The sequence below is a fragment of the Procambarus clarkii genome, chromosome 7 (genome assembly GCF_040958095.1).
Source record: "Procambarus clarkii isolate CNS0578487 chromosome 7, FALCON_Pclarkii_2.0, whole genome shotgun sequence".
In the NCBI taxonomy this organism is placed as follows: Eukaryota; Metazoa; Arthropoda; class Malacostraca; order Decapoda; family Cambaridae; genus Procambarus; species Procambarus clarkii.
This window is the reverse complement of record NC_091156.1, coordinates 15,136,631-15,148,688: the sequence shown is the minus strand read 5'-3', so window position 1 is coordinate 15,148,688 and position 12,058 is coordinate 15,136,631. Positions and strand designations below refer to the sequence as shown.

The following is a 12,058-nucleotide window of genomic DNA, read 5'->3' as shown; positions in this document are numbered from 1 at the left end:
GTGAGGCTGGGTTACTTACTCAAGACTACACACTCGTGAGGCTGGGTTACTCACCCAAAGCACGCATATTTATTTATTTTTTATTTATATATATACAAGAAGGTACATTGGGTTTATGAGAGTACATAGCATTGATGTTTTTACAATCTTGTAGAGCCACTAGTACGCACAGCGTTTCGGGCAGGTCCTTAATCTAACAGATCATATTTTAAGTAGGTAATTTCTAGTAAAATTTAATTTTTTTTAACAGGTACACTGTAAGAAAATTTGACAAAGATTAGTAGGTTCATTATAGTAAATTTTGAGGATTATCAACATGTACATTGTAGCCTAATTTGAGGATTATTTCAACGTATAATGCAGTAAAATATGTGTGCACTATAACAACCATGATATAAGATGATAGCATTGATTACAATGGTGAAGTTGTATGGCTTAAGTACATATATATACTGGGGGATTGGGTAGCACTAGATACAGTGACAGAGTACAATAGAGTACATTTAGTGGCAATAGAGTATATTGACATTTTAAATAACTGATAAGTATTAGACTTACTAACATTGTAACATTTAATTACAGAAAGTCTCACACCAGGCGACAAAAATCATTCCAGAACTAAGTCCACTCTCATACCAGGAATGGTTGATAGTCACAGGGCTGGCAACACTGCAGGCCAGGCATGACAGCGCTGATCTCATCGAATTTTTTTTAGAATACTGAACAAATTGTAGGATACTGATCTAGACAACTTCTTGAAAAGGTCAGTTGTGACAAAGAGACAAAGAACATCGGTTTCAGGCTCAATAAGCAACAGGGTAGGAATGAAAAAAAGCAGATGCTTTTCACCCATGGAACAGTCTACCAGTCGAAGCCGTAAATGGCAAAAAAACAAAACACTGCTGCAGTTCAAAATCAAACTCCATAAAATCATCAGGATACATGGGGGGGGGGAGACATTTGACATTGCCGTTCTAATTTTAATAGGACGAGTTGTTCAAGAACACCTGATGCCACGACAATATGCGGCCTAGCGGGCGCCATGTTTACACTGATGCCACTAAATGTCAACAGGTGGCGCCACACCAGCCTGTAAGTTCACACACACGAGGGATGACACAGATACGTGGGGGTCTGACGGCCGAGTGGACAGCGCTCGATATTCGTAGTGCTAGGGTTCGGGGATTGATACCCGGCGGAAACAAATGGACAGAGTTTCTTTCACCCTGATGCACCTGTTTGCCTAGCAGTAAATTGGTACCTGGGAGTTATATATAGATAGCTGCTACGGGTTGCTTCCTGTGTGTGTGTGTGTGTGTGTGTGTACTCACCTAGTTGTGCTTGCGGGGGTTGAGCTCTGACTCTTTGGACTTGCCTCTCAACTGAAAACTGTGTGTGTGCGTGGAAAGAAAAAAACTGTTGCTTGACAGTTGAGAGGCGGGTTCAAAGAGCTAGAGCTCAACCCCCGCAAGCACAACTAGGTGTTTACAGACTACTTGTGTAAGACTAAACAATTGGGTCAGCCCCTCACATAGAGAGCTAGCTGCTCTCAGCGCTACAACTGGCCAGTACTAATACACTCAGCACTACAATTGGCCAGTACTAATACACTCAGCACTACAATTGGCCAGTACTAATACACTCAGCACTACAACTGGCCAGTACTAATACACTCAGCACTACAATTGGCCAGTACTAATACACTCAGCACTACAACTGGCCAGTACTAATACACTCAGCACTACAACTGGCTAGTACTAATACACTCAGCACTACAACTGGCCAGTACTAATACACTCAGCACTACAACTGGCTAGTACTAATACACTCAGCACTACAACTGGCCAGTACTAATACACTCAGCACTACAACTGGCTAGTACTAATACACTCAGCACTACAACTGGCCAGTACTAATACACTCAGCACTACAACTGGCCAGTACTAATACACTCAGCACTACAATTGGCCAGTACTAATACACTCAGCACTACAACTGGCCAGTACTAATACACTCAGCACTACAACTGGCCAGTACTAATACACTCAGCACTACAACTGGCCAGTACTAATACACTCAGCACTACAACTGGCCAGTACTAATACACTCCTGAATGCAAGTCGTTTTCTGTGATTCACAGTCAACTCTTCAAGCTTTTGAAAACCCAACATACAAAATAGATACTAAGAATGTTGTAACATCCATTATAAGCAACATAATACACAGAGCAAGACTTTCTGAATGTCATTTGTATGGATACCACCTGTTTAAATCCCTAAACATACTTAATATACACTCACTACACACATTTTATGTGGTATTTACACTTACAAAACTTCATTCCTATATCCTAATCCTGATTCTGAAACTCTTCCTTAGCAGGTGTAATAAAAGCCTTGAGCATCACACCAGTAATAAATATATTTTTGAAATTCCTAGAGTTAAACTTGTGCAAACACTGTATGTAAATTAAAGGATTCAGAATATGGAACTCATTCCCTAATACAAAAATTGTCCAATTTATTTTTTTTATTCAGAAATGTAATTAAAAAGTACCTAAGTCCATCTTCATAGTTTGCCACCTTGTGCTACTAACTCACACCGTATCTAATATTTCACACTGGAGAGGTTGATACCTGGTTGATGGGGTTCTGGGAGTTCTACTCCCCAAGCCCGGCCCGAGGCTAGGCTTGACTTGTGAGAGTTTGGTCCACCAGGCGGCCCGCTTGGAGCGGCCCGCTTGGAGCGGCCCGCATACCTCATAGTCAGTGTTACTTGGAACATTTTGTTCCAGGTATCGAATCTTTAACAACAACAACAACAACAACCACATACCCACCACAGCCCGGTGGCTGAGCTACCGTAGCCTGCACCGCCGGGTCTAGTACAGTGCTCAGTTTTAGCTTTCTTCCCCCCTGCTTAAGTGTCAGTTACCCACCTTGCTCTGGCTGTCAGGCTGGAGCCGCGGTGAGGGTGGGTTTTTTTCTCCCAGGTGCTTCGCCACTACAACACGGCTCTTGCAATGTATCTGTTATCATTTTATTAATTCTGCTAGAATTTGCCTACTTAAAATTATCTGTTAGATTAAGGACCTGCCCGAAACGCTGCGCTTACTAGTGGCTTTACAAGATTGTAAATTCAATGCTATGTATTCTCACAAACCCAGTGTACCTTCTTGTATATAAATAAATAAATAAATAAATTGAAGTTTACAACAAAGCCTGATTATGCTGTTATCTCTGTTGCTCTTTGTGATGTTCTTCAGACGAAAACAGAGAATGTAACTGGTGTTCAGATCGTCTTGTGATAGTGGCATCGTCTTGCTACAGTTTGGACACCTCCCAATGTTTAAAGATTGCTTACGAGCGACTGATGCTCGTAGGTAATCTTGCTTACATCGCAGGATGCTGAGATGCCGGGAGATGCTGGGACAGTGCGAGTTTTGGACTTCGGTCACCATGTCAGTTTTATATTGGTACGGGGCGGCCCGTTTTCAATGTTTGATGAAACGATCACCAGTATGAGCGGGCAGATTCCCACAGCACTCGCAACCCGTTCTCGCACTTGCTTACTAGCAATATTGGCTTATTTAATAAGTGCATATGAGACATACTAATTGATTGTGAATATTTTAGTTTACCTTGAAAAGCTTCATAGAAAACACCGACCTCACCTAACCTTCTTAGTATGTTAAGATAAGCATCTTATTACTTCTTATTTACAATTATTACTTAACCTATCAACGGTATAGGCACTCGAGATACAACCCGTCCTCACACTAGGCTGTTTAAAGCAGCGGCCGGCCTCCCCAGACGCATTCACCAATTTTAACACACTGTGTATTAAATATTGATTTGATCTCATATATATAAATATTAAACCGAAGCCGTAAACACCAAACTCTGCTGTTTTAAAATACAGCTGGAAAAGATCATCAGGGCAAATGGGGGGACCTTTGCTAAGCTGGCAGCTTCCTGTCCTTGTCGAGGTCACTAGTATTAATGGCCCTCAGGTAAATTTAGGTATATAAAATATTATTATACATAAAAAATTCTATGTATAGTTAGGCGTAAACTCAACCCGTTCTCGACCCAAGTCCATTACATCCAGCGGTCGACCCCACAGACGTATTCATAAATTTTTACATGTTGTTCATTCAAAACGAGAATTTTCTCAAATATAAATTAATATTATAATATATTAGCATATTGCGCATATATAGGCATAGGTTAGGTTAGGTGTTTAGGTTCTGTTGGCGATTATTTGTATTTGTAGTACGTGGGTGAAGCATTTACAGCGTTGTGGTTCGAACAAAATTCGTCAGTGAAGCACTTGTTCCGGAAGTGTTCAGACGTCCGCAGTTGTGAGTCGTGTGTAAACCGTTTTTCATTCATAAGCAGGGGGTTTGGCGGGAGCATGGAATCACTTTTGGATCTTTGTTTGGAGGATGGGCTGGCATGGAATGGGGGGCGGTGTGCAGGACAAACATATAAATTTTGACACTAGCTCTCCACATATGTCAGTTGCTTAATTTAGAACCTGTACTTGAGGTCGATCTCGAACCCATTGTTGATGTGACGACTTATATTGAATTTTGTAACTAGCTCATCAAGATTGTAACTTGCTTAGCTAAATGAATTGTGGGGTTCAGTCCCTGAGCCCATTATGTGCCTCTGTAACCCTTTCCACTACCGCCCACAAGATGGGTATGGGGTGCATAATATATGAACTAAACTAACTAACTAACTGGAATGGACAGCCCATCTTATCCTTCCCATTATCTTAGCATCATCAGCAAACATGTTCATATAATTCTATATTCCATCTGGTAGATCGTTTATGTAGACAATGAACATTACCGGTGCAAGAACTGAACCCTGTACTTACCTAATTACCTAATTGTAATTACCTAATTGTGCTTGTGGGGGTTGCGCTCTGGCTCTTTGGTCCCGCCTCTCAATTGTCAATCAACTAATGTACAGGTTCCTGAGCCTACTGGGCTCTATCATATCTACACTTGAAACTGTGTATGGAGTCAGCCTCCACCACATCACTGCCTAATGCATTCTTTTTGTCTACTAATCTGACACTGAAAAAATTCATTCTAACGTCTCTATGGCTCATTTGGGCACACATTTTCCACCTGTGTCCTCCTAGTGCAATCCTGGAGCCGCATACTCCAGGATTGGTCTGACATATGTGGTATACAAAGTTCTGAAAGATTCCTTACACAAATTTCTAAAGGCCGTTCTTATGTTAGCCAACCTGGCATATGCCGCTGATGTTATCCTCTTGATATGAGCTTCAGGGGACAGGTCTGGCGTGATATCAACCCCCAGATCTTTCTCTCTCTCTGACTCTTGAAGTATTTCATCTCCCAAATGATACGTTGTATCTGGTCGCCTGCTTCCTACAGCTATCTTCATTACATTGTATTTGGTTGGGTTAAACTCTAACAACCATTTGTTCGACCATTCCTGCAGCTTGTTCAGGTCTTCTTGAAGCCTCAACCTGTCCTCCTTTGTCTTAATCCTTCTCATAATTTTGGCGTCGTCAGCAAACATTGAGAGGAATGAGTCTATACCCTCTGGGAGATCATATACGTATATCAGAAACAGAATAGGTCCGAGTACAGAGCCCTGTGGGACTCCTCTGGTGACTCCACTTGTGGTACGCCACTTGTGACATTTCTCCAGTCCGATACATTGCCTCTGATTACTGCCCTCATTTTTCTATCCGAAAAATTTTCATCCATGTTAGCAGCTTACCTGTCACCCCTCCAATATGTTTGTTTCCAGAACAACCTCTTATGTGGACCTCTGTCGAAAGCCTTTTTTAGGTCCAGATAGATGCAGTCAACCCAACCATCTCATTCCTGTAATATCTCTGTGGCTCGATCATAGAAACTGAGTAAATTCGATACACAGGATCTTCCAGATCGAAAACAATACTGTCTGTCTGATATATCGTTTCTCTACAGGTCTTCCACCCATTTAGTTTTAATTATTTTTTTCCAATATTTTGACTTTTACACTTGTCAATGATACAGGTCTATAATTAAGGGGGTCTTCCCTGCTGTTACTTATGTAGATTGGAGCTATGTTAGCCTTTTTCCACACGTCTGCTACGACTCCTGTACACAGGGATGTCTGAAAAATCAGCTGAAGTGGAATGCTGAGCTCAGGTGCACATTCTCTCAGAACCCATGGTGAAACTCCATCTGGGCCAAGTGCTTTGTTCTTATTTAGCTCCAAGAGCATTTTTTCCACGTCGTCTCTAGACACCTCTATGTGCTCTTTGTTGTTCTCTGGAATTCTTATTGTGTCTGGTTCTCTGAAGATTTCATTTTGTACAAACACACTTTGGAACTTTTCGTTTAATGTTTCACACATTTCCTTTTAATTTTCCGTGTATCTGTCTCCCATTATCAACCTCTGAATATTATCCTTTACCTGCAGCTTGGTTTTAATGAATTTATAGAAAAGGCCTTGATCTGATTTACATTTATCTGTTATACCGTTCTCAAAGTTCCTCTCTGCCTCGCAGCTGTTTCTTGCATCTTTGTATCACTGGTATGTTTGAGGGTTTGACCTCTTACTATAATGATTTCATGCTTGTGTCTATTGATCTCTGGCCCTCTCGCATTTTATGTTGAACCAACCCTGTTTCCTAGGTCTGCAGGGTGTGTGTGTGTGTGTGTCTGTGTGTGTGTGTGTGTGTGTGTGTGTAATTACCTAAGTGTAATTACCTAAATATTAAATATAAGTGTAGTTACAGGATGAGAGCTACGCTCGTGGTGTCCCGTCTTCCCAGCACTCTTTGTCATATAACGCTTTGAAACTACTGACGGTCTTGGCCTCCACCACCTTCTCACTTAACTTGTTCCAACCGTCTACCACTCTATTTGCGAAGGTGAATTTTCTTATATTTCTTCGGCATCTGTGTTTAGCTAGTTTAAATCTATGACCTCTTGTTCTTGAAGTTCCAGGTCTCAGGAAGTCTTCCCTGTCGATTTTGTCAATTCCTGTTACTATTTTGTATGTAGTGATCATATCACCTCTTTTTCTTCTGTCTTCTAGTTTTGGCATATTTAATGCTTCTAACCTCTCCTCGTAGCTCTTGCCCTTCAGTTCTGGGAGCCACTTAGTAGCATGTCTTTGCACCTTTTCCAGTTTGTTGATGTGCTTCTTAAGATATGGGCACCACACAACAGCTGCATATTCTAGCTTTGGCCTAACAAAAGTCATGAACAATTTCTTTAGTATATCGCCATCCATGTATTTAAATGCAATTCTGAAGTTAGAAAGCATAGCATAGGCTCCTTGCACAATATTCTTTATGTGGTCCTCAGGTGATAGTTTTCTATCTAGAACCACTCCTAGATCTCTTTCTTTATCAGAATTCTTTAAAGATTTCTCACATAATATATAGGTTGTGTGGGGTCTATGTTCTCCTATTCCACATTCCATAACATGACATTTATTAACATTAAATTCCATTTGCCAAGTGGTGCTCCATATACTTATTTTGTCCAGGTCTTTTTGAAGGGCATGACAGTCATCTAAATTTCTTATCCTTCCTATTATCTTAGCATCATCAGCAAACATGTTCATATAATTCTGTATACCAACTGGTAGATCATTTATGTACACAATAAACATCACTGGTGCAAGAACTGAACCCTGTGGTACTCCACTTGTGACATTTCTCCATTCTGATACATTGCCTCTGATTACTGCCCTCATTTTTCTATCAGTCAGAAAATTTTTCATCCATGATAGAAGCTTACCTGTCACCCCTCCAATATTTTCCAGTTTCCAGAACAACCTCTTATGTGGAACTCTGTCGAAAGCCTTTTTTAGGTCCAGATAGATGCAGTCAACCCAACCATCTCTTTCCTGTAATATCTCTGTGGCTCGATCATAGAAACTGAGTAAATTCGATACACAGGATCTTCCAGATCGAAAACCATACTGTCTGTCTGATATTATATCATTTCTCTCTAGGTGTTCTACCCATTTAGTTTTGATTAGTTTTTCCAATACTTTCACTATTACACTTGTTAATGATACAGGTCTATAATTGAGGGGGTCTTCCCTGCTGCCACTTTTGTAGATTGGAACTATGTTAGCCTGTTTCCACCCGTCTGCTACGATTCCTGTACACAGGGATGCCTGAAAGATCAGGTGAAGTGGAATGCTGAGCTCAGATGCACATTCTCTCAGAACCCATGGTGAAACGCCATCTGGGCCAGCTGTGTGTGTGTGTGTGTGTGTGTGTGTGTGTGTGTGTGTGTGTGTGTGTGTGTGTGTGTGTGTGTGTGCGCGCGTGTGTGCGCGCGTGTGTGTGTGTGTGTGTGTGTGTGTGTGTGTGTGTGTGTGTGTGTGTGTGTGTTGTGAGAGGGGAGTACGGTGGAGGGAGGGCGTGAGGTAGAGGGAGGGAGTGAGGGAGAGTGAGGGAGAGGGATGAAGTGAGAGAGAGGGAGGGGGCGAGGGAGTAAGGGAGTAAGGGAGAGGGAGAAAGTGAGGGAGAGCGAGGGAGTGAGGGAGAGGGAGGGACAGCGTGGGAGAGAGGAAGATAGAGGGAGAGTGAGGGATAGGGGAGGGGAGGAGAGGGAGGGTGTTTGTGTGTGTGATTTCAACATTTTGTTTTATATAATCTCCTGTTTTTGTTTTCATGCAATTCAATGTGTTGCATGAAAACATATTTTTGTTTTGTTCTTAATTCCTGTTCATTCGGTGCTATGTTCAGGATGTTCAGGGTGTGCTTGCTGTATGGACGTTTCTGGTTGTTCAGCTCTCTGTGTTTTTAAAACTTTTTAGATTTCTTTGTTCATATGTTTCGCTGTTTTATCAGTGGAGAACAAAGTGCTTCACACTCGCCCAATTTAGTACTTAAGACATGCAATTTCATCACTATAATCTATTCTACCAATTTATAACACGTGGTTAATGTTGAATTCAAACTCTTCCACGAATAAGAATTGTTAAAGCATATTTACCTTCTTATCTCCATTGTTGAATTTGAGAGCTCTGACAGCGTCGTCACGGGTACTCTGTGACGGGGGAGAACTGTGTTACTGAACATAGAGGAACAGGTGATGAACAGGTGATGAACAGGCTATTTAAAGGTGGTGAACAATGAGAAAGCGAGGTATTGGTGGTGAGCATGACAAGTGATGAACGGACACTGAAGAAATTCAAGGTAGGTTAGTAGAGAGAGAGAGAGAGAGTGATTGGACGAGTACCGCCACTCTGACCTTGGTCGTGTCATAAGGAACGTGTGTTGTCAGGGGTGATGGGTCTGCATATGATGCCTTCTGTCCATCTATGCTGCTCCACGACGCCCACAGCCCACCACACTAACTTTCCCTGGGTCGTATTTAGCATATAATTTGATGCTTTTTCTGATTCCATTCGTAGTGTTGCGTCTTCTCTGTATGATTAGTTTTACAAACTTGTGAAACTACAAGTGATCTCTCACACACAACAATCTGGATTGTTTGTGTGTATCTATATTTACTATTTGTATTTAGTATTTGTATCTGCTGAATCATGCTGTTAGCTCTTGGACCCTGAGGAATCAAGAAATCAAATCTTGGACCTCAAGAAATCAAATCAAAATCATCTCAAGATAACCCTGCCTTTCTAACCAATTTATTTTCTACTACACATATTTCTCTCTAACACACGTATACACACACACACATCCCCAGGAAGTAGCCCGAATCAGCTGTCCAACTCCCAGGTATCTATTTACTGCTAGGTGAACAAGGGGCATCAGGATGAAAGAAAATCTGGTTATTTGTTTCTGCCTCTGCCGGGGATCGAACCCGGACCCTTAGGACTTCGACCCCCAGTGCGCTATATGTTGCGTGTTTGTATAGGTGATTTCGGTGTCAGGCTTAGTATTAAGTACACTTAGAAACTATTTTTCTTTTTCAGACTGTGAAAGGTGTTGCCTATTCATAGTGTACTTGACGTCGATGTGTGTTGACCAGACCACACACTCTAGAAAGTGAAGGGACGACGACGTTTCGATCCGTCCTGGACCATTCTCAAGTCGATGATAGATCGACTTGAGAATGGTCCAGGACGGACCGAAACGTTGTCGTCCCTTCACCTTCTAGTGTGTGGTCTGGTCAACATACTTCAGCCACGTTATTGTGACTCGTCGCCTGCACGTCGACGTGGTCTCCTGTCTCCTGCCCACATTGTCATCACTTTACATAAGTCGTCATCACTTTACATAAGTCGTCATCACTTTACATAAGTCGTCATCACTTTACATAAGTCTGGGTGGAAGCTCAACAACAGTGTATACGAACCGTCTCGGTAGTGTTCAGATCTTCTTCAAGTATTCTGCAAGTATACTCAGTTCTCTTTTTTCCTGTTCCTTAGTTATCAAGCATGTAGTGCCAGCGTGGCCATGCAGGCTGTCACTGGCAGGGCTGAAGAATCTTAAACCACCACCACTCAGCTCTTTCTTCTTACTTCTTCCAGTCTTCCAGTCAGTCTTACTTCTTCCAGACTTCCAGTCAGTCTTACTTCTTCCAGTCTTCCAGTCTTCTCTTACACAGATGCTCCCACCTGGCTCACCACTCTTCTTTCACTTTGTATAGCAACTGTTTGTGAGGTACAGTGTAAAAGGCGTTTTTATGGATGTGCTCACCTAGACGAATATATATATATATATATATATATATATATATATTTATATATATATATATATATATATATATATATATATATATATATATATATATATATATATATAATATTAGTATATTTTGGTAGCAGTCTTTCTTGTAAACATATGTTGTTGAATATGACCGAAAGGATAAAAATCTTCTCAATACAGGTATTTCTTGTGTTTTTCTTCACTGACGGGGGTTAGTTGAAAAATTAACTTTCCAAAATTCATTTTCACTTTTTATTTGTGGCCTGACGCCTAGAACACTTCTTACATTTTCAAAGACAATTTCTTTATTTACTCTGATCGTGCTTATATTAATTTTTGGGTGAGGTGACAGGAAACAAAAGATAAAACACGAAATAATGGATATATACAATGGGCATATAACCATGGGTTCTTCTTCTTGCTTCTGTTCTGGTTCGGGTCTTGAAGTGGGTAGAATGTAATTATGTGTTAATTGGCTGTTTATTGCTGGTTTTGACTTTTTGATGTGAAGGGCCTTACTGATGTCGAGTCTCCTGTTATCGTTGTATCTGTCGATAATTTCTGTGTTGCTTGTTAAGATGTCTCTGGTGATGGTCTGGTTGTGTGAGGAGATTATATGTTCCTTGATGGAGTCCTGTTGTTTATGCATTGTTAATCGCCTAGAAAGAGACGTTGTTGTCTTGCCTATATACTGAGATCTTTGGGGCTGACAATCCCCAAGTTTGCATGTGAAGGCATAGACGACGTTGGTTTCTTTCAAGGCGTTCTGTTTGGGAAAAGATAAGGAGCAAGGATCCCCTTGCTCCTTATCTTTTCTGCCTAGTCATCAAGGAAGGAACCGATAACCTGTCCAATGAGCTCAACATTTGGGTTTTGGACGATGGTACTCTAGCTGGCTCCCCAGACTACCTCCTGGATAACATAAGAATAATTCAAGAGCAAGGAGCGAGACTAGGCCTCACCCTGAACTCTTCCATGTGCGAAATAACCTCCACCAACCAGCACATAATAGAACGAATAAAGGTTGTTTTGCCTGATATTTGTATAACCAACCCTGAAGACAGCACACTCCTAGGAGCTGCTCTTGGAGGGAATGCCATTGATGAAGTCCTTGGTAAGAAGATCACTGACCTGAAGAGGATGAATGAGAGGATTGAAGACATCGATGCTCACGATGCACTTTATCTCATCACCAGATGCTTGTCCCTCCCCAGGCTGACCTACTTTCTTAGATGTTCGTCATCTTTCAGTAATATTAAATTAGAAGAGTACGACAGCTTGCTGAAATCAATGCTAGAAAAAGCCCTCAACCATTCCCTCAGCGACTCACAGTGGAAACAGGCCTCCCTTCCTGTCAGACTCGGTTCACTGCCTGAAC

General features: G+C 41.5%; 1 protein-coding gene across 2 annotated transcripts in view; it reads right to left on the bottom strand.

The window, feature by feature from the left end:
• The window catches only part of LOC123761360 (sodium-dependent nutrient amino acid transporter 1), a 70,023-nt gene that overhangs the window by 29,619 nt on the left and 28,346 nt on the right, over window positions 1-12,058 (bottom strand). Inside the window, exon 2 of one of the 2 annotated variants that reach the window (XM_045747344.2) lies at window positions 9,002-9,055. The exons of the other annotated variant lie outside the window; for it this stretch is intronic. Coding sequence (XP_045603300.1) covers window positions 9,002-9,055 — 54 coding nt within the window. The remainder of the gene's footprint in view (window positions 1-9,001; window positions 9,056-12,058) is intronic. 2 annotated transcript variants of the gene reach the window in all.